Raw genomic sequence first — 27,602 nt, forward strand, 5'->3', positions numbered from 1 at the left:
GTCCAGTTGGTGAGCCGCTCAACCATGAGGCTTGGGAATGGTACAATAACATAGTAGGAGAAGGAAGGTGCTCTCTAGCAGACACATGGTGGCAAACAGGTGACAACATATTTGTTTTCCTAAAGTTTGGGCCATTTCTTTCTTAATATTAGGAATACTTGTAAACAACAGAATCTTTTCAACTTTACATTTGCACCCACCTCCAGAAGTTGCTAAGCGTGAAGTTTCCAAATAATGGATGGAATCCATTTTGCAAATTAAATTTGAATAAAATTTGGTGCACTGGGTTCTTTAAATTCAGGTGAACATTACAATTTGAATTCTCCGTACTAAAGACACTTGTTGTACCTCGTGATTCGGGGCAAGCTTTTGCTTAGTTACTGAAGACAAACCTTGCACCAATACTTTGTTTTCAATGAATAAGAAGGGCACAGAGGAACCAGTCATTTCCAGAGATGGTGGTCGCTATGCTAAAGTTTGCCCCCGAACCACAAGGTATAGCAACCGTGTCTTTAGTCTGGGGAATTCAAATTAATTTTGGATTTTTTTTGCCCTGCCTGACGTGTATTGTAACACTGTATACTCAGTGTTTGCCCCCCGGAGGCTTTTGAAGAAAACCACAAGCCTACTCAGGTGGGACTTGAACCCACAACCTCCTGCTTACTATTTCAGACATCTTAACCACTCAACCACCGAGCATGTGGGTGTCAGCTGGCTGGTTTGAGTCAGATGTAGCAGCGGGTACCGCGAACAACTGATTTCAAGGATGGATTTGCGCCAAGGAGATGTTTATTAATTTTGGATTTTTTTGCCCTGCCTGACGCGTTGTATAACACTGTATACCCAGTGCAGGAAGTTGTGGGTTCGAGTCCCACCCGAGTACGCTTGTGGTTTTTTTTTCACAAGCCTTCGGGGGCAAACACTGCGTTTACAGTGTTATAATACACATCAGGCAGGGCACAAAAATCCAAATTAATTAACATCTCCCTGGCGCAAATCCATCCTTGAAAACAGGAATTCAAATTGTTATGTTTATGTTCAATCAGATAACTCAGTGTACAAGATTTTATTCAAATTTAACTTGCAAGAATCGTATTGTTTACTCAGTTATTGAAGGTAGAGGTATTTGAGAATAGGTTATTAGTTCGATTGAGAGAGAGTCAGGTCCCAGTTCTGAAAGAAAGTGGCAGTCGAAGTCTAAGCTCTGCACCTGTTGACTTCTGCACAGACACCTGATGTGGCTGTCTCGTGCAGTTGACGCTGGCATGGGTACAGGGGCAAGCTGAACTTGAAAGTGAACCCCTGGTGTTAGGCTGTCCAGGGTGATTTTGATGATCAGACTCTCAAATGACTGAAGTGAAGGGGCATAGCGAGAAGATTCCACAGTGGGATTTTCCTGGGATGCATTGTGCTTTGAGGACAGATTTTGCTGGAAGAAATGTATTCAGCTAGTCAGGAACTAGGCTGATGGAGTGCAAGGTCACTTCTTCGATTTGAAGGGCACACATGTTTTAAAGAAGATTCACTCAGCCTCTTAAACTGAACGGACACATAAGCCAAAGACGTAATAAAAGCCATGAAAAACGGTTCCTTCATCATAGTTCTCCCCTTGTTACATGTACATCAGTACTTGAGACCAGCCATGTGATGTACATGTACTTAGGATTGACTAGGTGTTGTGTCCAGAGCATAGGGAACTCAGGCTGAAAGTTGGCAATATCTTAAGTATAGGGAACTCTCTGGAATTTGCACCTGCCGATGACCACAATGGCTATATTTGTATCTGCCCACAGAGACTGGAGGCATTATGATCACTCCCCGCCCATCCAGCCCTGGGGCTGAGATCCACCACGGTCCAATGACGCCATTCCTTGGTATTGAGCCTGTTCTCATGAGCGACACAGTAAGAAATTCCCATCTTCTTATCCCGTTTGCCATCCATGGTTGTTCCCCTCAAAAATGACCCCAACACCCCATGACGCCCCGCATGTGGTACACTCACGGCACATTAAAGGAATGGACACTCTGAATAATGTTTTGCTGTGTGCTTGCAATCGAACACAAAATAATATGAGAGTGTTTCTGCCTCTCGGACCACAAACATCGCCCCACTCATGTAGCATTTCAGAAAAACTAGGATACCCCCCCCCCCCGGAAAATTTAATCTAATTTATAGCAGAAAGGACACGATTCCCGTCCCCCTGGGAATGAGTATTGGGTTTTAATATGGTTGAACATAACAGGCATCTTAAATTCTACTCCTTGGTCATCATTCATTATTAACTTAGTTTATTAAAGGTTGTGTTGGAGTAGCTCACCTAGGTCGACACAAGTTAGCTGTGAGCTGGCGTACTCTAGGCCTACACAGGTCAGCCACTGGAAGCCTGGTTCCTGGAGTATGGTCAGTTATAGACTTGTGTGTACATTGCTCACACACATATTCTAGCCTAAAGCAAAGACCTAGCCAAGTGGGAAAGACCTTTTGCTTTGTTTACAAACACGGACCCTCGTGTTATGGTCAGCCACTGAAGTTCGCATGAAGTTTGCCCTTGGTGGGTAATAGTTTTCATCTGGAAATGCACATTTACCTCAGTAGTGTTAAAAAGTGAGCAAATCTCATTAAAAACTCATGTTTATTATTTGGAGTTCAAACAGCTTCCTTTTTTACACTTCGGGAATTGTTCTGCCAGTTTTGTATTGATGGCCGGCCATAATGAGTCAACCAAATACTGTGGATGTGACGTAGCAAAGAAAAGTCAATCTCACTGAATGAATGAATGACCTCTGCAGCGTTTAATTAGCACCCCCCCCCACTTGTAGTGGCCAACCTCTGTCCCTTTGCCGCAGTCTGTCAGGGTGAGCTGCTCAAATACACCCACTGTTCTCTCTGTTCTTGATAGGGGATGGTAGTAGAAATGGAGTCTCTGGGAAGAAAAGAATGGAACTTGTTCTCGTCCGGGGAAGGGGGGTAGATCGACAGATTCATCAGACACAAGATGGATGTGTACTAAGGGGGGCAACCCTTCCTCGTTAATTGCCGTAGCATGTTGCCAAATGTCCTCCCAAAATTGCCCCATAACTGAACATTGGCACAACAGTATCCACCTAACATCCAACACACCGAACCCGTCTTAGAGATCTTTTGTGCTTGCGGGGTCCCCCTTGCACATGTACATGTACTCAACGCGATCACGTTTCCATTACATCTGTTATACATGATTGCATTTCCATTACTTCATTCATTTTCGTGCATTGCTTGGATGGGCCTGGAACTACCCTTCATCTCCATCACATACATGTGTCTCGTCACCAGGATCATGTAAGTATCCACAATACCTCATGATATCAGCTCTAAACACTGGTATGGATGGCTGAAGATGTTTTGGAACTATGATTATTTTAAGAACTACTGCAGGAGAAAACTGTAGGATGTTAGGCCACAAATGTAACAAAACAGTGATCCTTTTGTTTGTTTTGTTTGTAATTTTTCATATATCGTCACTGTTTTTGGAAAAAAGACAAAGTGGCATAGAAGCATGATTTTTTTCAAATTTCTTTTTTTTTTTCAAAATAAACCAGGCTATGTAATACCCACAACCTGGTGTAGTCGGTTTTTTTTATCAGATCTACTGAAACCAGCCAAATCATGATGGTCGCCATGGGGCAAAGTTCACTTAAACTGCATTTTCTGTTTTCACAGAGACAAAAGTTGTCTTCCATAGGTTAGCAAGAAAGGGCAAAACCACGGGCAAACCTTGTTTTACCACTTTCACAAAGAGACAAAGTTGATTCCAGAAATGTATAAAAATCTAACTATTTTGCACCTGGCATGCACTTGTGTACTGCGCGTGCCGTTTTCATGAAGAGACAAAAGTCACACAAATTTTAGCATTATCACAAACCGACAAAGGTGTTTGTTTACAAAATAAACAAATTTAATTGATTTCCACGAATGTTGTTTTGTAGTTTTGTGTCATTTAAGATCCCTTCTTTCAGGAAGTAGTTAAGTCAAAAAACAGCTACGTACTGGAGAAAGAAGCCATTTAAAAAGAGACCAACTTCAAATGCGATTTTCTCGAAAGCTAGTTTTCTATCTGTGGTTAGACTTTTGTCTCTTCATGAAAAACAGTGACAGTTTGTCTTACTGATTAAAAATTTATTAAAGAAAAAAGGAAAACTGACTAACTTTGCTTTGTAATGTACTTAGAACATTGGGGTCAGATATTATCAGTACTTTGTTTGTGATGTCTTCAGACAGTAGAGATGACTGGGAATAGTGTATCTGGTGCCCTGTGTGTCAGACGGCCCTGGCCAGGTATAGCTCGGACCATCTACGGCAACCACCAGCGATACATTGAGACTTACTTCAAACCATACACAGGTATATCAGATGCAGTTGACACACATTTGCTGCAACAGAACTTGACCCCATTTCATGGACCTGTCAAGCGGAAAATATTGCTCCCTCCCTCCCCCCCAAAAAAAGCAGGGGACTTGTCTCTCGCTGTGCGCATCTTAGGACATCTTGGCTGGTAACCCGGATTTACCAGTCAAGTCCTTCCTGGGCTTGGCACAGTTCTGTGCTGTGGCGTTGGCCCCTGGATTTACAGGCAGGTCTTAGCTTCTGTTTCCCCTTGAAATGTCGCAAAGACGCCTGCAGGCTCACCATAACAATCCAGTAGACTAGTCTAACCGAGGTCGTGACTACACGATCATCTGTGGTTACATTACCGAACTGTAGAGGACAACTTCCCTTTGTCATACCTGCCAACTTTGTGGAATAAAAAATAGTAATGGAGCAAAATCATGTGATACATCAGAAGTATTTGCAATAAATGTGCACCGTGTCGCCCTATACAACACTGATAAGTACACCTGACCTGGTGTCAAATTAGAGGCAGGTACATGTACATGACAGACATGTGTGTACATGTCCCTCTAAATGACATTCTGAAGGGTGCCGTCTGCAATACATTCCCGGTGAATACATGTACCTAGTAAATGCTAATGATACTAGTACAAAATTTAGTCAGCTTTTCACCGGACTGGACTGCATTGCTATGGGTTTCGTGCTTTTTAAATTCCACCTGTTGCTTCACATCATGAAGTCCTCTGTAGGACACATTGAAGTCTCCTTGACAAAATGTACAAGCGTGTAGTGTTCTCCGACTTTTGAAGGAACAATCAGTGGGTACTTGTTGAGTATTCAGCCCGGAATTTCTGCAGTACGCGCTGTTTTTGTGGCATTTTGTTTACTTCTTTCTCAGCACACTGTCGGGACCTTGATCACGTTGATGCGAAGCTGCGCACATGCACACTTGCACTAGCACTTCATGTACATGTATCTTCGGATCGCTTGTGCCGTGAAACGTTGGTAACTGTTTTTTTTTAAAGGAGCGGTTACTTCAGGGCACCCACAAAACGTGGAAGCACTTGGTGAATCTTTGGATCCTCGGTCAAACTAGAATGCTGGTGACCGTCATTTTGAGTGTGTTAAGTCCTAGGCCTGGGCATTGATGATGTCATTAAGATGGCATCGGTTCAACAGTTGGCGCTTATACTGTACGTGCATGACGCACGGCCCGAGTAAATTATGCGCAACAAAAAGACGGAGAAATAATCGGCTCACCACACACTTCTGGTTTATAATAAAATCACTGTATTTAATCATCAGAGTAAATGATTTTGCAGAAATTAGCAGTGTAGGGCGATGAATTCGTAAGTCTTAATGGAGCTCATATTTTTGTCACAATTCCACCAAATTTGGAATGTTTAGCAGGTATGCTTTGCTTTCATGCAGTCAAAGTGTAGCTGCAATGAATTTTTTCTTACACACAATTTTTTTCTTCAACTGTGTATTCTTCTTCAATGTATGAACACTCATTTACATTCCCATGTGTAAATGCGTTGAAAAGTGCACTTTTTTAAACAAAAGTATCAATGCTTTCCCAGGCAACAGGGGGCGCTGTTGCTGTGAAGTCATCTGGGGAAGACATGGTTCAGTGCATTGGTGTTTCTGAGAGGGACTGATGCCTTCTTTTTACTATGCACATAAACAACAATGAATCAGCAAAGAAGAGAAAACTGAGTCCAGGAAAAGCTAGAAAATTGCAGGGCATTTCAGTGTTCAAACCAGTGTAGCATTGGGGCTTTCTTCATGAGATGACATCACAGTTTTGCTCATATATGGAATACATGGTTGGTTGGTTGGTTGGTTGGTTGCTTGGTTGCTTGGTTGGTTGCTTGGTTGCTTGCTTGCTTTCTTGGTTGCTTGCTTGGTTGCTTGCTTGCTTGCTTGATTGCTTGCTTGCTTGGTTGCTTGCTTGGTTGCTTGCTTGGTTGCTTGCTTGGTTGCTTGCTTGGTTGCTTGCTTGGTTGCTTGCTTGGTTGCTTGCTTGGTTGCTTGCTTGGTTGCTTGCTTGGTTGCTTGCTTGCTTGGTTGCTTGCTTGCTTGGTTGCTTGCTTGGTTGGTTGCTTGCTTGGTTGCTTGGTTGCTTGCTTGCTTGGTTGCTTGCTTGGTTGCTTGGTTGGACTGATCCTCTCTATTCCGCTACACATATTTCAAAACTGCAAAATGCCACTAAAACACTTTTTTCAGAGATGGATAAACCTTGTGTGGACTTGGCAGAGTCCACACAAGGTCCACACCACCTACATTACGTGGACCTGTGTTGGTTCTCTGGTCCTCACAGGGATAGCAACATTGGTCATATGAGTGCTGATCCAGTTGTGGGAAATTACTCTTCTTGATCAGACTAGAGAGCATCTTCGCTAGTTTCATGTTGTTGTTTGTGATTTGGGTTCTTCAGGTGTCTATTTCAGTGGTGACGGGGCCCATCGTGATAGGCGCGGCCATTACCATATTACCGGTCGCATGGATGATGTCATTAATGTCAGTGGTCATCGCATAGGAACTGCAGAGATTGAGGACGCTATGGTAAGTTTCCCCGTGGATTATCACTAGCTAATTGTGACCAGTAAGACTTTAGTCGAGTTTCATGGCTCAGGTCAAGACAGAAGGCATTGTACAAATCCAGACTGGGTACTAGTGTATCTAGTGACACACTTCTACGGAATGAAGAAATGTCAAATGTCATATTTTCGTGTTGTGCTTTTTTTTTAACACTAGGTGCCTGTCATGACGACGTGCTGAAAGTCTGAAAGCTCCAAATTTGCCACACATTCACAGGTTCTTTTAACACACAGTACATTCCTCCATTACAGGATGAACACCCAGCTGTAGCAGAGACAGCAGTGGTTGGTTTCCCCCATGACATCAAAGGAGAAGGTGAGGCACAAATCCCAGACAATCTTAAGGGCCGTAAATGCGCACGGGCATTGATCTTGGCATTTTTAGCCACTTTATGCTGGAGGACGCGTAAACCTGCAGGGATCTTCCCTGCCGGGAGCACAAGAGGGCTGTATAATCTCTACACATACGGAGGGTCTGACCAATTCATGGAAGTAGACAGTGTGGTACCCTGACTTGGCCCTGTGGCTCAGCCAGCTGGTGTTGGCAGACTTCCCTGGGCGTCATCTCTTTGGAGGATAGAAAAGATGATATCACTAACAGAATGATGTTAAAAATCTTGTACAAATGACTCTAATGAACCAGCATTTGTGGTGTCCCGCTTATTTTTTTTTAAAAAGCGGTCCCAGTTTGTTGTTTTTAAAGTTAAGTTTTTGGGCTAAAAGTTGTATCATATTTTTGGCTGGTTTGTTGTGAAGTAATACCATTTTGGAGTGGTTAAAGAACCTTTTTGTCTTACATTTCAGAGACGTTTTGGCGGTTTGCAGTGCATGCTACTTTGATCATAACGATACTTTGCTGTTTCCAGAAAATTGCCAGCATTTAGGTGTAATTCTGATTTAAGCGCAGCTGTTGATCCCTAGTTTGAACTTAAATTATACATGTTTGGGACTTTTCTCTCATGTGTTTCGACAAAGTGAATACTTGTGCTCAAGGAAATTTAGCACACCCAGTGGATCCTTGTGGAGAGCAGTGCGCTGTGCTCTAATTTGGAAATTTGTGTACTTGTTGAATAGACAATTCAAAGGGATATATCTCTGAATGTATTACAGTATATTGACCGTCAGTTGTAGAGGTTTGCAGTAGCTCCATGCAAGGATATCTCTTTTTTGAGTACGTGTGGTTCTGAAAAGAACTGGAGGGTACTCCATGTTTCGGACAATGTGCTCTCCCCGTCGTCAGGAGGACTGCAGAGGTTCAAATGCTAAAGCGGCTTATCTGGAGGTTTTGAGGTGTGAAGAAGACGCTAACTCAGGATCCAACCAAAGGCTTTCGAGCAGAACACAGGATGCTAGCAGATCAATGGGATGTGTCAGTGTGAAGGAAGGGAGCGTGGGGGAAGGTTGCCAAGGGTACAGGAGACCCACAGGCTGGGAACATGTATATCGGGTGCTTATTTTGGACAGAAAGGAAGCATTGGAACTTGATTGTGGTTTTGTTCTCTTTCAGGCATATACGCCTACATCATTCTCAAGGAGGGAGTCAGCGAGTCAGAGGAAGACATCATTAAGGAACTGAAGCAGGCGGTGAGACAGAAGATAGCTGCCTACGCCGTGCCAGATTTGATACAGGTGTGTTCTGGGTGACCTGTGGAGCTGTGTGTGAGTGCCGGCACTGGATCCTTGGTGGCTAGCTGCAGTGTCTCAACGTCCCAAACATGTTTTAGAGTCAGAAATAACCCCCTAGCTTGTCATCCAACACCGGGATCTCACAGCTCTCTGCTCTGAGCCGAAGCACCATATCACCGGCAAAGAAGAGCGAGGCTAGTAAGAACCATTTCAGCTGGGATTGACATCCCTGGTGGCAACCCTAACGCTTCACAGCTAAACCCATTCCATATCTTAATTATTATTCATTTCCCTACGAGGAGAGCTTTGTACTGCGCACTGAGACACAAACCAAAGATATGGCTAGAGGGGTGCTTCACTAATCCTGAGGTTAAAGTTGATGACCAAAAGTGTTGGAAAAATATGAATTTTGTCTGTTTCTCCCAAAAAGGCATTTAGGATTTGGCTTGGTCCATAATCATCTTGAAGCCCTTAAGTGGTTTTAAGTGTACTGGTTTAAATCACCTTATAACACTTTTATACCCCTAATGTTACTCATAATTCATCGATGTCACTGGGATATTCTTATCCCTCCTATCAGATCACCCCAGGCCTTCCAAAAACACGATCCGGGAAGATCATGCGTCGCATCCTGCGCAAGGTGTGTGCCAACCAGAGCGATGAACTGGGAGATGTGTCCACGCTGGCGGACCCCTCCATCGTGGAGGTCATTGTCAAGAACCATGTAAGGATCAGCCAGAAATGAACTCGAGTACACAATGCTGTGGCTTCCATTGATCCTAGGGTTCAAACCTTTCTTTGGAATGCTCTCCAGGAAATTCCTGGACTTCAGCCAGTCTTGGTCCCAAAATCCTGATCTAGAGTTTTGTATACATGTATCTTAGTTTTGTTTTGTGTGTGTTTCCCCTGAAAAATTTTCTGTATTTTTATTCAACTTTCAAAATTGAAGTACATATTTCATATTTAACTCAACCTTAGAACCAACAGCATTCATAGATCCAGTGCTTTGGTTATAAATATCCCATGCCTTCAGGAAATCAGAAATATTCAGGTTTTTAGCCATTGTTTTTAACCAGTCTATTCACTGTTTGCAACTGCTTCTAACGCCCACTTTTTTTACCAAGCAGAAATTCCAGCAAATGGGCAATTTGAACATATCAAAGTGGGATCATTAATGAAGATATATTGCCGTAGTCCCACAGCTCAATTGAAAAAACAATCAGTGGTCAGGTTACATGGATGTTTGACATCCAGCCATATTGCGGAGCCACAGTGGTAATATTAAATCTTTGCTGAGACTTGTTCTTGATCACGTGGAGACAGCCTTCTCTTATCTGGAAGCCGGGGAAGATAGCGTGACACCGTGTAAGTGACTAGAAAGGTTTTTTTGTGATCAAAGCCATAATTGGTTTCAAATGAGTTATTAGCGAATTGTGTGAATAGATCCTTTGCAAAATATTTTATTCATTGTATTGTAAATTCACTTGTGCCCTATTCATTTGAACGCACAAAATTAACGACCACAATTCTACTCTGCCATCTGTTTCAGTATTGCAATTCATAGCGACGATCACATTTTTAAGAGGCTATCCAGAGAGGTTTTCAGGAAATTTTGGCACCCTACTCAAAACTTGGCCTTATTTTCTGTTTTGTTTCTTAATTGATTGCCTTCTTTGTTTCGCTTGTGGTGCCAGCATGAAATTATTTTGTTTTTAATTCAGGTCATAACATACCTACATCTATCAACATGCTCAAATAACCGCCTCTCTGTCAGCTAGATAAGTTTCTATACTAGTTAAAAGAGTAAATAAGTCTGTCCAAATTATGGAAACCACTTCCAAACAAGGGGAAAATTGTAGCAAGAAGAGTTTTTGTTATAATGACATATTTTATGGGGCAAGCTGAAACGTTTATAATTTTGCAGAAATCAAACAGGTTGAAGTAAAGATAATGTAGTCTCCAAAAGGATTAGGTCTCTATGTATAACCAGACAAATGGCCCTTGCAATTTATAGGTGACATACTGTGCATTTTTCACTCACTTTCATGAGTATCAAAACCTGAAAGAGAAAGACACAAAGAGACATTCTTTTTTCAAAGACTTGTCAGTTTCTGAAGCAGTGTCGCTGAATGCAGGTAATGGGCTTGCCCTTTTCACAGCTTGTGTGAGGTTTAATGGGAAATTTATGAAGTCCATTCGTGGTGGAAAAACATCTTGGAGGCCTATGCAGTAATTTCATAAGTTTTTCTTTGAGTTTTCCTAAATTGCACCTATTTCATTTCGCACTTGATAGGCATTCACGCCTCTTAGGTTTTTCATTTTATTGTTATTATTTTAATGGTGCAGGCCACTCCTGTGCCGTTTAAATGAATTCATTACATGTATGTATCTTATTAGCCGTCTTTCTACTATTAATGTATGTTAGATATGAAAGACAAGTAATCATGATCAAACTGATTTTGACGAATGGTAACTGGAACTCTGTCTTGGTTAAGTGCTTCTTCTGACAATGTCAGAGCAGAATCGCTGGCAAGGTGCAGTACACGTAAAACAGCTGGAGCTTGGAAGCTTTTTCAAATATTCCCAAACAGCTGCAAATAAAATTTGTTGCAACAATTGGGAGTGAATGTCAAATTACGACTGAAATAAAATTGATAAAAACGAAGAAAAATTTGTGCACATGTATATATGTAAGAGCTCTTTTCATTGTTAACATTGAAACAACTCGAAAAGTGACAAAAGCTGATTTTTTTGTATGAAGACTCCTCAACATTCCAGCATTGGAGAAATTGTATCCTTCCCCTAGTGTCATCGTTGTTGGTTATCCTCTCTCATCTTTGTTTCACCAGTAACACGCCCGTCGATTTCTCGGCCTTGAGCTGTAATTTGGCATTTCTATGATTCCCATTGTCCGTTTGCGATGATTTAATTACACCCAGAACTTACATTTAAAAATGAGTCGCAAATAAGCCTTTTTGCAGTTTGATTTTATCATTTAAATTCTAATTGATGGAACCGGAATTTAAGTTAACAGTGTAGTTGTTGAAAATGAGTTTGGCTCCAACTTGTGGATTTTTAGGTCACTGGCACTGATTACTGGAGTGAGTGGAAGTACACTGAACCGTAACGATAAGCAGGTAGGGGCAGAAGGGTCTCTGAACCTTACCCGTTTGCAAGGCTTACAATGGTTCTAGGATTGCAACGTCACGATCTTCGGCTGGATTTGAGAGGTGGTCTGCCACCACTGCTGCGCACTCGGCCGGAGATCTCGAGACCGAGCAGACTAAATAGCGCCCTCTATAAGGTGTACTCGGTTAGAAAAAAGTTCCTCTGCACTTGGCATATGTCTGCAGGGCGTCTAGGGTGTCCCAACTGTGTGACTGGTAATAAAAAAAAAACAGCTTGCAAGAGGCGTTTTACCGCATGATTGCTTGGTGCAGTGTTGCTGTCGAGACCATCACAAGACCAGTCACAAGTAACGGTGAACAATGACAAAGCAGGGCTTTTGTTGCACTTCATTTGAATAGGTTGTGACTTGAATTCAGACTGGAGGTCTTGTGTTGGTCTTGCGCTGGTCTCAAGAAGGTCTTAGGTGGTCTCACCTACAACACTGGCCTGGTGAATACATTTTCTAAATATAAATAAGTAACAGTCAAAGGAAGCAAACTGAAATATCCTGTCTTGAAATTTCACAGATGGGTGAAAACAGCTATTTATGATCCTCAACTTTTAAATCAGTTCTGCTTCTTGATTTATCTAATATAATTTCACCACTTCCATCCTTGGATTGATGGGGCGCCTATTTGCTTTTGTATCTTTTTCATTTAATTAAATTCGTAATCATGAACGGAGATATTTTGAGACTGCTTGGGAAGGGTTTTTATGCGACTTTTATTTTTAAAAGAATCAAAATATCCTCCTCTCAAGGTAACGTAATGGCTTGGCCACTCTGTTTTTTGCAGAAGTCTCGCACATGGGGAAAATGAGATTTAAACTTGAAACCAACTGAAACAATTTCTAGCTAGCACAGGTGGTAAAGCTTTGGAAATCTGCTGTTTGCAGCTTTACGTTACTGCGACCATCTCCTGTTTTTGCGCTGTTCTTGGTAGGTGTGGTCAATCTTGATACGTCCAAAAGAGTCAAGACCCAGTGTGGTCAGGACCTCACTTTACGAGAACTGCTGTTTGGCCTACCTCTGCTACATGCCGGCACTGAGATCCGGCCAGTGTCCTCAAATGGCCGCTGATTGGATGAAAAGTTCGGTGACTCAACCAACTTTGCATAGCTCCACCTCCCTGTCGTTCTTGTATTAGTTTCTTTACGCTACACTGCGCGCCCAACTAAACTGGGCACCCAGGCCTCCTCCTATTACGTGCGGAACGCGAAACTCGACGTGCGGCTCACTTATGTGGGCGTGTAGTTTGAATCTGGGCACGTGATCCATTCATAATTTCGCGTCAATATCTCTAGCTCTGGTCTGAGCTGCGTGCCCGGGCATTAGTCTACTACCGGCGCGGCAATCAGTTGGCACGTGTACTACTGGTGCTAGATGAGTTCTGCATCCTTTGGCTGGTGGTTTGACGTTTGTACTAATCTGAGGACAGAATCGACTGCATCGTGCATGCTGCTCGACTTCTCAGGATGAGGTAGGCATTGCAGTATGTTTTTGGTGTGTAGTTTTAAAAGACAAAGGTCGAGATCTTCACCAGGCTTTAAAGCGATTTCATTTGGTTTAATTTTTCATTTGGAATAATTCCTCCATGGTTTCACCATCGTGGTTTCACGTTTCAGGTACCGTCGCCTAGCGCCTGTAGTTCTAGGCCTAAGGAGGCAGGATTTTTTCTTTTACCCAAGGCAAATCCTAGATAGCCTACATATGTATTTTCAAAATTGTGTGAGTTAAAAGTCACAAAGATGCTATTATAAGTTTAGGAGTCTTGTCATTCTGTTCCTTGCTCTGCGCTTGGTGCTGGTTTGAACTGACAGTGACACTTGACCGACGCCGATATCACCTGGATATATTCTGGGTGCGTGTTTGAAATGCCAGCCTTTTCAGCGTGTAGTTCAGACTGTCATAATGGTTATGACTGTTTTCCTACCTCCCCGATCTCAGAATTTGCACCGCAGACTAGCGGTAATGTAGTTACTAGAAAGAATCCTGTGTATTAGACCATACAGGCCTCCCAGGCACCCAAACCCCTTTCCTAGTAAAAGCGCTTAAAAATTTAAACTCATAAAATATTAAAATGTTTTAGTCCATTGTGTATTACTTTGAAACCTGCCCAATCGTGAACCCCAGTATTAACTGGTCATCTAGCAATGCTCATTTGCTAGTAATACATGTATACAGTATTTGAAAAAAAAAACTAATTGGGATTGGAAAACACTTCACAAATTAGTGGGTAACTATCAACTACAGTGTTCTCGAAACCAAAAGTGTGGACACAGCTAACAAATGCTAGATGACACTCTTTTCTTATTTTATGTGGCAAGGTTTTCACGAACTCAATGTAAGTATAATTTGCATGTAAAAAATTTGAACAAATACTTACAGTTTCAAATGCATGTGATATAATGATACATGTACAATGCAATTCGTAAAAGGAAATTCAAATTCTATTTAGGCCCACATGGTATTCCAAAATCCAAGAAACCATGGAGGTTTCTCCATGAAGAAACTAAGGAAGAATTCCACACACATCACTAATTCTTTTCGTTGTAGTTAAATATCAGCCATAAGAAAGTCACATCATGCCCTAGAAGTAAATTTCAGCAGGGAAACTGTTGATCATTTAATACTTGGAAAAACGTGGAATTTTCTAGGCCAGTCTTATAGAGTTTTAATATGCATAGGGTTTTGAGTAATGCCTGGCTATATGCTAGAGCTACCTGAAGAAACTCCTATAGCGAAAATTTTAGGTCCAATACTTTATTTCTGTCAGCCCATTTGTGTATCAAGGCTTACACTGGGCTACCCAGAACTGGTTTTATTTGATTTCAGCAACCCCTACCTTACAAGTTTAAGCTGATAATGATTAGATTTTACATTTGCTGTAATTTGAAAACTAGCAGATTTAAATTCATGAATGTGCACCATTTTCTCAAAATCTAGCCTTTTCACCATGTGAATGATTTTCACAGAAATGACACTGTGTGTTTATAATATGGGTAGTGTTCAGGTATGTCTCACTGCATGTGTGTGCCTACACACCCTGCAAGTACCTACGGTACATCCGTCACTTTGTCGTTGCCCTCCTAAGACATCTCTGTTTTTAAATTTTTGGCCTCTCGAGCTTGGCTGGAAATGATGGCAAACTTTCAGAGGACGTAATTTGTCTTGAAATAATCCCATGAGCAGTGCCAGAAAGATTTCCCTGCAAGGTGCCCTTTAGCGCTGGGCTGAGGAAGACATGCCTTGCCTTCCAAGAGCGGGCTTCCACATCCATGTTTGGGCTGGGGCAGTAAAGCACTGATGCTATCAAGAATGATATTAATACCATGTGCCTCAGACCGCGATCTCCGGAGTCTTGCTCCTGAAGCGAAACCGTGAAACCGGGTGATCTTCGGGTGTATAAGGCTGAAGCAACAACCCCTGTGAATTCCACCAGCTGAATCATCCCATTTTCAAAAGCCAGTGTTTGTGGTCATGTGGAAAATCAATAAAGTGTGAACCCTCTACTCCGTCTTATATTAGAGGGCAGTTTCTGTTTCCAAAATGTCTCAGAGTTCTTATCTTATCACGAGACCCTGTAGCCCATTTTTTTTCCCAAAGCCCCCTGGGTGTAGCATTGAGTGGGCAATTAGGAGCATGCCTACCAGCCAAGTAGGAATTACCTCAGCTGAACCTAACCATGAGTCACTGAGAAACAATTGTTATCACTCTCAGCCTTGTCTTGGTGCTTTCGAGTGTCTGCCAGTCATCCACACCTTGACTAGTTTTAAACTAGCTTTCCTTTCTGTCCCCTACACAGTTCAAGGCCTGGTCTCCCACCTGTGTTACCCTCAGTGAAAGAGACAGGTCTGCAAGCTTTAGAAAATTAGATTTATGCCAGTGTTGAAATTGAAAATTTATTCCACCAATCTAAATCCCAAATCCTTCATACATTGATGGTGATTGATTTAAAACTATTCATTTGATTTTATTTTTTTGGTTTTTTTTTTAATCAGGTCCAGTCTGGAATCCACCTTGCTCTTAACTGTAGCAGCGCTGTTGATGGCAACAGTTCTTCTACCATCACCTCCTTATGTTACGGCTTTACCGGTAATTAACCTCCAAATCCTTCTTGATCCATTTCTGTTCTCTGCGGTTTGTGAGCTCTAATCCCCAGGGTCCTCCTGTCTCACTGCCGTTGTTACTTTGTATTATTTTCTCTTGGAAAAGCCGATACACACTTTGTGTATTACTGTTAGGTGGACAACTTAAGATTCTCTAAGTGCTAAATTAGAGGCACTTTACCACATGTAATACTTAAGACATGCTGCTTGATCGTGTGGTGCAATCATGTAGGCTTAGCACCCGTAAAAGTGGGCTAGTTCTCAGTAAATGACATAAATGCCTTAAAGTTTCATTTTAGTCGAACAAAAATGCTACAGTGTTAGGAAGAACAAAGAGTTGAACAAAGAAAGAAAATGTGGATAATTTAGTTGGTCCTGAAAAGTGCCTCTTGTGTTGAGATTTTCAACTGTGACATGGAAACTAAACTCCTGAATTGACTTTATTTTCTGTATGTACATGTATGTTTACTATCAGGTCATGGTACAATATACATGTAACTTGTTGGCGCTTTTCTGGACCCTGAGTGTCAATGACCTGAATTGGGGCTTGCCCTGAAATGTTGACTGAGCAAAAGTTGAACCGAGCCCCTCCGGGTAGCCTGGGTGATCTGGTTCAAATTAAAAAGGCCCAGCTGGGCACCTGCTCTTCAAATTTCACCATTAATTGCCAAATCTAGCACCTAGTCTAATGGCTATACCATACTGGCATTAATTATTTTCATAATGAAGCTTACTTGAGATATTTATTGGCATATGGACCCAGTCATTTTCACTTTTTTCCGTGTCAGGTAGCCACTAGTTGGATAAGGTCAGTACAGGGATAAGGAGTCAGAATCTCTCTTTTGATAAAAGAAAGAGGGGGGGGTGGCAGAAAAACAACCAAAACCATGCGTTTCTAACAATAGTCATATTGCTTTTCCTGTGTTAAATAAGAAATTGCAAAGTTGTGTCTCCTTTTATTTCCTGGTATTCCCTCCATTTTCGCCATTCTGTATTGTAGTCATACTTTTCAGGGTCTGCAGTGCAGGGAACTTCTTTTTTTTTTCCTTCAGGGTCAGTAATGTCTAAAAACTTGAAATGGTACAGAAAGTTCAGAAGTGAGCTTTTCCATGTGTTTTAGGGTGCCTCCTTCAATACACTGTGACTGTTGGTGTCTACCAGGTGGAAAATATCAGTCATACCCAATAAAAAAAAACTTACTTTTAGTTGCATGCTCTCCAAAAGTGGAGTAGTTGGCCGTGCAACGATGCAGGAATGTTGAGAGAACAGTAATATCACTTGGCACATGCCAAGTGGTGGAAGCACAGTGTATCACGGGGAGCCAATTTGTACTGTTAACGGTACGTCCTCCCAAGTGTACTCAGATCTGCAGAACATAAAATGTAAGCCCCTTCTTCCTCCTTCCAGAAGTAACTCGTAAACTTATGCTTACATATGTGTATGTATTGTTACATCTGATTGCATGAATGCAGCTTTTTTACGAATTTTCTGTGACTTACATTTGTTCGAAATTTATGCAGTGATGTGGGATGCATGTGCTTTTCAGCGCTGTTAACATCGGTTCGTATTTATATATCAGCCTTGGCCAGCATGCAGTTCTTGGCACAGTCAGCAGCAAAGATATGATCTGTGGCCATGGCATTCTGGCATCAAACTTCAGCCCCCTGCAAGCATGCATTGTGTAGACCTATCACCTCCGTTCACCCATATAATCTGGTGCCCCATTGGCATAGATTCCACACAAGAAGGTTATGCGTATTCCCTAAGAGCTCTTTATTAATTTCCAACAGGCCATGTCTGGGATTACCTCTGAAAAACCTGTAAAAAAAGAGTAAAACTATATTGAGGAAGGCTCTTAAATTTCTGCAGTCCATGTTTGGTGAAGTGAATGAACCTTGGACCAGTGTAGGTTAGGGGACAGGGCTTCGGAAACGGGTGTCATTCATAATTTACAACCTTCAAAGAATCTGGTAAATATTTGTGAATGAAGAAAAAAGTTCACCAGTAAGTGGCAGGGGCACTTTGTAAATATTTGGAAATACACAGAAGGATTGAATCCAGGTTGTAAAAGTTCTTGCTGGTTCGTGACCCTTGGTTGACTAGACCTTGCAGTTCACCAGACTTTCCCATAAGAATTCAGTCTGAATAACAAAACATTGTATGTCTGTCTAGTCCATGTATGCACTGCGAGACCTCTGAGACTCCAAAGCATTACCGGTATTTCAAAGAAGTGTTATTCTCGTTTGAAAGGCAAACGCCTCATTGATGTGTGGTGCTGTATCAATTTGGCATCAGTGTTTGTGTCACACTGACAGATGTGGGTCTCACTCTATGCAGTGCAATTATCCTCTTAAGAATCTAACTTATCCAATTCATTGTAATTACAATTATGATCTCTGTGGTTATAGTTGTGATGGATCTGCATTTGCTCTAAATTGTGTCAGACTTCAAGTGCATTTGGTACTCTTTTCAAACTTAAAAACGAAGAATATTTCATAATTGTAATGAAGTTTAGAGAGAGTGACAAACTGACTATGTAGTCTTTGTCGTAATTTCCTAATCAGACCATTGACTTATATAACGGGTTTTGCCCTTACCCAACGTATATATTAATAAACACTGTATGCTCAGTGCTTGTCCGAAAGCTTGCGAAAAAAGTCACAAGCTTACTCGGGTGGGACTCGAACCCACGACCTCCTACTTACTAGTGCAGACGTCTTAACCACTTGACCACCGAGCTTGCCGGGGTCGGCTGGCCGGTCCGAGTCAGGTGAAGCAGCGGGTACCGCGAACTATTATAAGCAGGAGGTCATAGGTTCGAGTCCCACCCGAGTAAGCTTGTGACTTTTTTCGCAAGCTTTCGGACAAGCACTGAGCATACAGTGTTTATTAATATATACGTTGGGTGAGAGCAAAACCCGTTATATAAATTAACATCTGCCCAACGCAAATACATCTTGAAAAAAAGAAGACCATAGACTGTTACTCCTGTATCTTGTACATGTATATTGGGACCCACGAAATGTGAACTCTGGGTGTTCCTGTTAGTGTTATGCACACCATTCCTTTCATTACCTCTCTGTTTGCTTTTGGTATTCTTGACTCATTGACCCTTTCACAGTCCACCACTCAGGAAGTGTGGTTATTTACAATAACACCTCGGTCTGCTACAAAGGAACCCTCGGACTCCAGACTTTTGTTAAGGAGTGTCTCCATTTCCAGAATGTGTGTTCTTTATCAGAATGGAGGGAAAAAAAAGCCCCAGGGTCTCGTGAGGTGGTCTCATTCATGTCCGTCATAAACATACCTATTACAGTGACAACTCAACTTTTCCCTGTGAAAAAAAAGGTGGATGTTTACAGGTGGGTTTGATTTGGACTTGAGGAATTTATTAGTCCCAGAATAGTTGCAGTTCCTGTCAGGGGATAAGAGGGGATGGTTTGTGGTTTGTGTGTCCAGACATCTAGTTGGTCAGACAGGCTAGGATACGATTGTTGTTGTTGACAGTCTGGCGCAGGCACACGCTGCACATTAATTACATTACCACCAAAAACACCGGAACAGCGCTCGCTGTACTTTCTGGAATTGGCCTTTTGCGATTCAAACTGCATTTGACTTGGGGCCTGTTTGTTCCCAGTCATTGATACGCCTCTGTGCATGGGTATCACCCAAGTGAGTGTGTCAATAGATGAGGGACTGCTGAGGCTTTTTTCTCACCGCTTTCTGGTCTCATGTGTTTGCGAGGGAGGTACAGAAGTACCAACGTATCCCTTTCACTATGGGATGCTGGTGTAATTCCAAAGTTACATGCACTCTGAAGATTCAAAGTCATGTACAGTGTACATGTGCCATTGTTAAATCTCCAAACTATTACAAGTACGAGTACAAGACTGAACAACCGGTGTAAATGGAGTAAAAGTTAGTAACAAATCTTTAATTTATCCAATCTGGTCCCTTCCGAGAGTAATCCTTATTTTTTCTTCCTGTTTTATGTTAGTCTATAATTTGTTGTACATACACGGTCTCATCCTAGTTGTGCATCATTTGAAACAATTTTCAAAAGAAAGTCTCAGCAGTATGTGTTTTAAGTACAGTTCATGAAGGCACCTTTTAGGTTTGTGCTGGGGGGGAGAATGTGGGAATTTGTTATGATATCCTTCTATGGCCTTTCTAGGGGTGAGTCTAAATTGGGGGGAATTTTTCATGCTTTGGGAAGGAAAGGAAACAAAAACTGAAAATGCCTTTCATTATGTTTGAAAAGCAATGGTCTCATTTGGGGAGCCATGGCCCTTACTCTGCCCTCTTGCAATGGATCCACAGATGGGTTTAATCAAATGTAAGGAATTTGCTCTTTGTCTATTTTAGGATCTATGTTGATGTTGTTCTGGGTAATTGTTCTCTGTTTACACAGTAATGAAACATTGTCCCTCCATTTTGCCAACAATTTACAGGGGATATAGAAAGACTATATATACTGTCTCACTAAGATTAAAGGCCTGTACAGCCTTAGGCACTGGATCAGTAAATGCTGCAGCCTGTGTCCATTGTAGGCCTTTTTGTCCTCAGTGGTCAACGTCTTTCAGCTCCTTAATCCTCCAGTACAGACAAATGGGTGGTTTGCCATCCTTTGATCAGAGGTAAGAGCTTAAATTTGGAGGATGAGTCAGACGCTCTGCAGACAGCCTCGGTCACTTATGGCTGCACAAGTCTGGACACAGTCTCCCTGCCTCTTTTTTTTTTTAGGATTATAGTCTGAATCACCGCAAGGCTTAGAGGATCTAGAGCCCAAACATCCGGTGAAGATAAAGAAAAAGTGCACTGGCGAATAGTGGATCAGGATTTGTGGCCACTTGAGTCATAAACGGAGACAAAGTTAAAGATTTGCTTGTCAGTTGACTGGTTGAATAATGCTTTATCTGTGTGATTTGTCGATGCTCGAGGAAGTGCTCATCATAAAGTGTGTGATAAGGTCCTTTCTTCGGCATTTGCCCCGTCTAAGATGCCTGCTAGGTCCTGGAAGGGTCAGCGTGGATGATGCCATGAACCTTTCTCTGAGGGCCTTTTTGTGCAACTTAAAATTTTCTAGACAGCTGAGGTTACTGTTGTCAATGAGGGAAGACACTCTTTAGTTTTTACATTTTTCCATTCAAATCGTGAAACTAAATTTGCTTGTTGTAAACATATCTTTGAAAGGGCTACTTGTTACATGTAGCTTGTTGCTATATGTATATACAGGTACGTGTACATACTTGCCTAACAATAAATCATTAGAAAAAAGGATATTTAAGATAGCAAAATGTCAAAACTTCCATCAGTTTATGTCTACAAATCCATGCAAAACTTAGGTTTTCTCTCTTTGATGATGTCACAGTTTTGCCAATGAATATGGAAATACGTAAACTAAAAAGGTACCATAAGCCGGGCAGTTGGAACACAAAGACTGCATTTTCAAGGGATTTCCCTGAGCAAAATAAGTGCATCGCATGGACTGCCAGTTAAAGTCAATCCTTTTCTATCGTCCATTTCAACCTTGTACACTTTTAACTAAATGGAAGCTTGATGCAGTGACAGCAAAGCCTGAAATACTTTTGACTGGCATCAGGATATTTAGGGAAATGGATCACAGGAAATGTCTAATAGTTTTCAAAAGGACACGGACTCTGATTCAGTGGCCGAGTCCTTCTGCAAATGCCTGTATTTCTTTACAAAGCTGGGTGAAGATTTGGGTCCAAGCACTTGTTACCCATTTAAAACACAAAGATATAGTTCCCTACCGTACTGTACCGTACTCATGTTTATGTATCTGTGCATTTATTTTGGACTCAAATGCACTACACCTGTGATGCCCTGCTGTGCTGGTGTTGATGACAGGATAGAAAGAAACTGAACCAGTGTGATGGAACGAGCAGGAGGTACTTGTATGAATGTCTCTCTGACTGTGGGAGAACAAATGGCTTAAATGCTCGACAGTGAATTAATTCCTCATCGATTGATTAATTGATTATGAAGTGAAATGTCTTTTTAACATGTGAATGCATGAAATTTAACAAGCAAACCGTATTTGGTACTCGTACATGTACATGTAGTTTAGTTATAAAACACTTGTGAGTAGTTTGCTATTCTGTCAGTTTGTGTATAAGCAAGGTTTTATAGCCCGAGTGAAAAGTGTAATTTAGAGAGTGCCGGTATGAGCTGCTTAAGTAGGATATAATCAATAAGCCACTTGCGAGTTAAATTTGAATAAAATCTGGTACACTCTGTTATTTGATTGCATAGAAACGTCACAATTTGAATTCCCCAGACTAAAGACACTGCTGTTATACCTCGTGATTCGGGCCAAGCTTTTGCGTAGCGACCACCATCTCTGGAAAGGACTGGTTCCTTTGTGCCGTTCTTATCCGTTGAGAACAGTGTATTGTTGCAAGGCGTCTCTTATGTAACTAAGCAAAAGCTTGCCCCGAATCACGCGGTATAGCAACGGTGGTTTTAGTATGGAGAATTCTAGTTGTTATGTTCATGTGGATTTAAAGAACTCAGTGTACCAGATTTTATTCAAATTTAATTCGCAAAAGGCTTATTCACTTCACTTCCCTCTAATGGAAGCGTGTGTAGGTTGTACTCTGTACATGTACAGTCCAAGGAGAGCCTCACTTCTGGTAAATTAATAATATCCAATTTGCTAAGCTTTCGTCTGGCCGAGGTGCACAACTTTGCAAGTAAAGTTCCACTAAGTTACACACATGACACGTGTGTGGAACTTCAAGTATCAATTCGAAAAGCCCAACACCAGCTTTGTCTGGTGCAGTTTATTTCTCGGGTCAACTGGTTCTCGGGTTAGCTGGTTCACATTGCCTCATTTAAGTATGAGGATGTTCATTTTACTGTACATCCTTGTGTAGACTCTACAGCGCAGGCATCATGCTTAATACTCATAAAATTGAGGATAAAAATTGTTTTTTTGCGATACAATCAATAATCGATAATTTCAGAACCCTTATAACGTACATTTATGTACATGTTCCATTAGACTTGTAAGCATTTACGACAGAGCAGTGAGCTTGGTAAAGATTGATGGAAAAGATTAATATTTTTTCATAGAAAGAGACATTATTCTGTATTTCATTAAAAATCAGTCCTTCCCTGTTAAAAGTTTTCTTTTTAAAATTCTGGCCCAGAATAGTTTTGTCAGTGGTAAGGGAAAGCAAGAACTATAATATGATGAATGAACTAGGGGGTCCAAGCTGTAAGCTGTCTATTTGGAGTTTGAGCCCCTGACAGTAAACCCTACCACACAAGTGGTTGTAACTACCCACTCTAGCATAAAAGACCCATGAATGGCAGGTCTGTCAGCAATGGTGTGTCATCTTGTCCCACTGTAAGTAGATTACCAGATTATACCACACACTTGTCAAGTAGCCATGGGGGGGGCTGTAAAGTCTTTTGAGGGGGGGGGTTGGACTGTAAAACTTTGGCCCCATTGTCCCGGTGTTACCTGCTTGAAAAAACTTTTTGTAGGGTCTGCTTGCCTGCACTCTGGAGGATGTGGTTGCATAATGCGACTATGGATTTTCCCCCCCTTTTCACTTCTCTTCTCCTGTTACTCGATCAATTTAGTCCTTATACTGTATGTGTGCACTTTTCCCCAGTGTTCCAGTGGTCATTTTCAAAGTACCAGTTTTTAACATTTATTGCTGTTTGTAATAGTTCCAGTGATGGAAGTTTTGCCAGTTGTGAATGTTGCTCTTTTCTTTAACATCAGCAAGCAAAGCAATCAGCACTCATGACGTTCAGTAACTATAGTGTCAATGTTCAGATCTTGTTGCATGTGTAGCGACAGTTCATATTTGTTTCAGAGGTGTTAACAGTCGTTAGTGTCTACTTGTAGCATTAATAATTGCTCCCCGGTTTAACTAAGTCACAACAGAATAGAACATAGAAGTTGGAATCATCCAGTCAAACAAGTTGAAATTGCAGCTATTAAAATTCATTTCAACGAGGCTCCAGTCCCCTGTTTTGTTGTGCTGATCCCTACTTCCAGCACAGACTTTCGGTCAGCAAAATGCCAACCCCACCAGCTGTGATCTCCTGTATTCTTTCACCTAAACTCTCAGTGTCAGCATGTTCTGACCAATGGCACCAGTGGATGGTTCCATCCCACTGTGCAACCTACACTGCCACAAATAGACCATTTGTTTGTTTGCTCCTTGCATAATGATCCAGTGTTGGTGTATACCTGTGGCCTTAGTCATCAATCGATACCCCCCTCCCCCAGGAAATAGCTGAAGGGTGACTCAGGCCTGGGGGGAAGTCTGTGGATGGGGGCTATTAATAGACAAGTCTTCCCTGGACCATGCCCGGACCAGTCTGGAAAATGAAACCTTTGTTTTATCCCAGTGGGAAAGACTGGCACCCGGAATGCAGGCCACTGGTTTTGGTCAGGAACTATCCATATACTGGTGCTAAACATACCCCCCCCCCACGGCAATCAACCACGGGGAAGAAGAAAAGGCACCTTGTTTCCTTACCCATTGCTAAGCTTGAATGGTTCATACTGTGCATTTTTCACGTGGAATTTCTCTGTTAGTTACAATGCACAATACACGCAAGTTCCTCTACAGCCCTCCCAGGCATTTAGAGTTAACAAAGGTTGATAACAAAGATGCACCTGTTTGTTGTCTAGCCACATGTAGACATTCAGACAGTTGAGCATTATTTGGAAGTCAAATGGAAAGATGAGAATGTGATACATGTACATTTTTGAAACAGTTTAGATGCTTCTCAGAAAGTATTTCAAATTTGTAGCAATTTGTCTGTAATTTTCAGGAAAATGCTCCTTGATTGTACGGAAATGAAATTTGTGTGGGTGAATTATATGATGGGTTGTGTTAGAACCACGCTGCCACAGAAGGCAAGTATTCGTTCTTTATGTGGCTGCCTTTAAAAATGTGAGGCTTTCTTATCACAGTCTGTTTTAGTTTTCGTAACTGACGTCCCCCTTTTTTGACTCGGGAGGGCTATAATAAGAAACGATGAAGTTACATGTCAGTCAGTTCTTGCATTTGGAAATTCAGGGAAAAGGACAACAGTTGCTGAGCTTGATCAGTGCATGTATGCTTACAGCAGGCGAAGGAGGTAGTGTCTGGCTTTTCTCATTCTTTTGTGCCTGGTCTTTCTTTTACAGCGTTCAGCTAGGCAGGCTCCTGTTGCAGAAGACACGTGGGGTCCATGGAGCAGTGAATGGAGCCCCTGTTCGCGGTCCTGTGGAGGGGGCGTTTCTTACCAGGAGAGAAGATGCATAACCACAAGGTAACTCCTGTCCTCATTCCTGAGCCTGGAAAACAGATCATTGGATGTATCGTCAAGTTCAATCCATGTGTATGTTGGAAGAATTTCTGATGAATTTTTTTTTGTATACACAGTTCTGTTGGACCATGGTTGGACCATTCCTCGCCCTGCAGCTTTACTTAAAATTTGTACACACATACACGTTGTATTGGGAATCAAGGAACAAACCGTTCATTTATCCTGCCTCAGACCCCAGCCAGTACAAAGGCAAATACAAATTGTAATTTCTATTCTCTAGGCTGCTCTGGCTAGTTTGAGATAGTCCTGAGGGTGCTAAACATGGGGGACTGTGAGCCGGAAAAGCTTGACGAAAATTGTGAAAACTTGGGCTTTGATGCTGATAGAATGTCGCATTATAGTTCGCAAAGTTTGATCGTATTCTTGAGCAGTTTTCTCTTACATTGGCCTGGACATGTATACTTGAGTTCCTTGAAACCGTGAAATTGATCGAACTCTAGCAACTTTGCATGTGATTTTCAATATTACTTCCGTCAGTCACATTTTACAGAATAGATGATACTACTTCACTACTGAGAAAGAAATCAATGTCAGATGCGTTTTACTGTGGTTTGCCCAAAGGAAATAGCTATTCACCATATTCCATTCCTCTTCGAAGGACATAGTTGAGCTCTGAAGACAAATGACACTGTGTTCGATCTGGATGCTTCCATATTTATTTGAACAGATAAAATCTGAGAAAACATGTTTTCCTTTCAGTTGCTCATTAAAGAGACAGTATTTCCATCGAGCCTTTCCTCAGTTTACAGAAATGCACCGGTACCGTTGATTTTTAATCGAGCAGGCCAGGGGCGAAGCCAACGTGCATGGGGCCAGCCTTCAACTATCGCTCCTGCAACATCCAGGACTGTCCTGAAGGTGCTCAGGATTTCCGTGAGGAGCAGTGCAGCAAGTACAACACCAAGGAATTCCTGGGGAACTTCTACAATTGGGTCCCGTATCTTGGAGGTAACAAAAAGAGAGAGAAGTTTTTTTTTTTTTTTGAAGTGAATGCCAAACAAGACATCATTTCTGACAGACTGCAGCTATTACTGTAAATTAATATCTGGATTTGGGAAGAAAACACACCAGGTTTCTCAACCTTCAGGATGTACATGGACTTGTTTGGCCCTTGCCTGCCGGCTGAGAAATTTCTGCCTGCTTGTTTCTGGTACTGGTTTTAATACATGAGTCCTTCAAAGGCAGACTATGAAAAATTAAATGCTTCTCGTCATTGTCTCAAAGCCAGTGCATAGAATTGAAACCATGTTTCATCTCTGTACTTTGAAAGAATAGGCCTACCACCCACCTGGAAACAACCTACAACAGTGAACTCTTCAATGTACTCAGTATGCCAGATGTCTGTTGAGTTTTTTGGAGCTGCCACTTAAATCATCTTATCAAAGCGGCATGTACTGGTGACCTTATCATGCTTATATGAGAGCCCCAATCATGTTGTTTAAATTTTGGTTCAAGGTTGTATCGTGCTAGGCATAACTGTGACCTCAGTGTTACATGAGCATAAGCCATTGAACATCAGGAACAAAAACCTCAGGCCAATTAATGATACTAAAAACAATTAAGAGGCTGTTGTTGTAATTGGCAATTGGTGGATCAACCAAGGGCTGAATAGTTTCCTTCCTGCCCGGGTATCCATAAACACCGCCAGTCAGGAAGTGCGCATGAAGGGCGCACGGCAGGCACGGCCGCATAAAGGGGAAGGCTTATTTGCTCAACAATCATCTCTTTCCACTTCACCCCAGAAATTGAATCAGCCGATTTCCCCTCTGGCAGCCTGGAGTTAGAAAAAAAGTTGCTGGAAATTACTATTGTTGTCATTAGAATTGTTAGGGGCTCCAAACAAGCATTTTCCACCCTTTCTGGAGAGCGCATGTTAAAAGTTTACTCAGCGTTAGGCTAAAAACATGTTGAATTGTTCGGTAAGGTTGAGACACATGGCAAATTTGATTTAATTGTAGCTCTTGCCATGTTGCTGAATTCGTATGTTTTTGGAAAGCCTCTCTGATGCAGTGTTTGAAGAATGTTTTTCCTTTGTAGCAGTGTCTTCCAGATCTTTTTGCACTCGCACAAAGTGGTCATTAAGGAAAAATCAGGGGTGTGAAAATTCAGCTTTTTAGCTGATTTCAGCTGTTTTTGTTTAGATGTTGACCCTGGATTTCAGCTTTTTTTACACCTGGTCTGTTCAAAAGTATTGAAAGTTTTAACATTTAAGCTTTTGCTAGCTGTTTTCAGTTCTTATTTTATCTGGCCACTCACACCCCTGGAAAATGCAAATTAATTATGCGAGCGTTCTCAAGCAGGTCCGATGCCTCGTAAGTCCAACAAATGCGTTTAAAAGTTCCAACGGTTTATTCGGCCCATGGCAT

The 27,602-nt window shown here is 41.8% G+C and overlaps 2 protein-coding genes across 4 annotated transcripts in view; both read left to right on the forward strand.

Annotated features, from left to right (window-relative positions):
- acss1 (acyl-CoA synthetase short chain family member 1) overlaps positions 1-11,269 on the forward strand; it is a 44,717-nt gene extending 33,448 nt beyond the window's left edge. For all 3 annotated transcript variants that reach the window (XM_087137738.1, XM_087137732.1, XM_087137734.1), the window contains exons 9-15: positions 7-99; positions 1,794-1,903; positions 4,255-4,381; positions 6,810-6,937; positions 7,225-7,288; positions 8,480-8,601; positions 9,179-11,269. In XM_087137738.1, coding sequence (XP_086993864.1) covers positions 7-99; positions 1,794-1,903; positions 4,255-4,381; positions 6,810-6,937; positions 7,225-7,288; positions 8,480-8,601; positions 9,179-9,343 — 809 coding nt within the window. In that variant the 3' untranslated portion in view covers positions 9,344-11,269. The remainder of the gene's footprint in view (positions 1-6; positions 100-1,793; positions 1,904-4,254; positions 4,382-6,809; positions 6,938-7,224; positions 7,289-8,479; positions 8,602-9,178) is intronic.
- Positions 11,270-13,016: 1,747 nt separating this feature from the next.
- The window catches only part of LOC110981571 (papilin-like), a 73,851-nt gene continuing 59,265 nt past the window's right edge, over positions 13,017-27,602 (forward strand). Inside the window, exons 1-4 of the mRNA XM_087136194.1 lie at positions 13,017-13,244; positions 15,766-15,859; positions 25,055-25,179; positions 26,021-26,184. Coding sequence (XP_086992320.1) covers positions 13,240-13,244; positions 15,766-15,859; positions 25,055-25,179; positions 26,021-26,184 — 388 coding nt within the window. The 5' untranslated portion in view covers positions 13,017-13,239. The remainder of the gene's footprint in view (positions 13,245-15,765; positions 15,860-25,054; positions 25,180-26,020; positions 26,185-27,602) is intronic.

Source organism: Acanthaster planci, linkage group LG01 (genome assembly GCF_054643075.1).
Source record: "Acanthaster planci isolate LZ-2023a linkage group LG01, COTS_SCS, whole genome shotgun sequence".
NCBI lineage: Eukaryota > Metazoa > Echinodermata > Asteroidea > Valvatida > Acanthasteridae > Acanthaster > Acanthaster planci.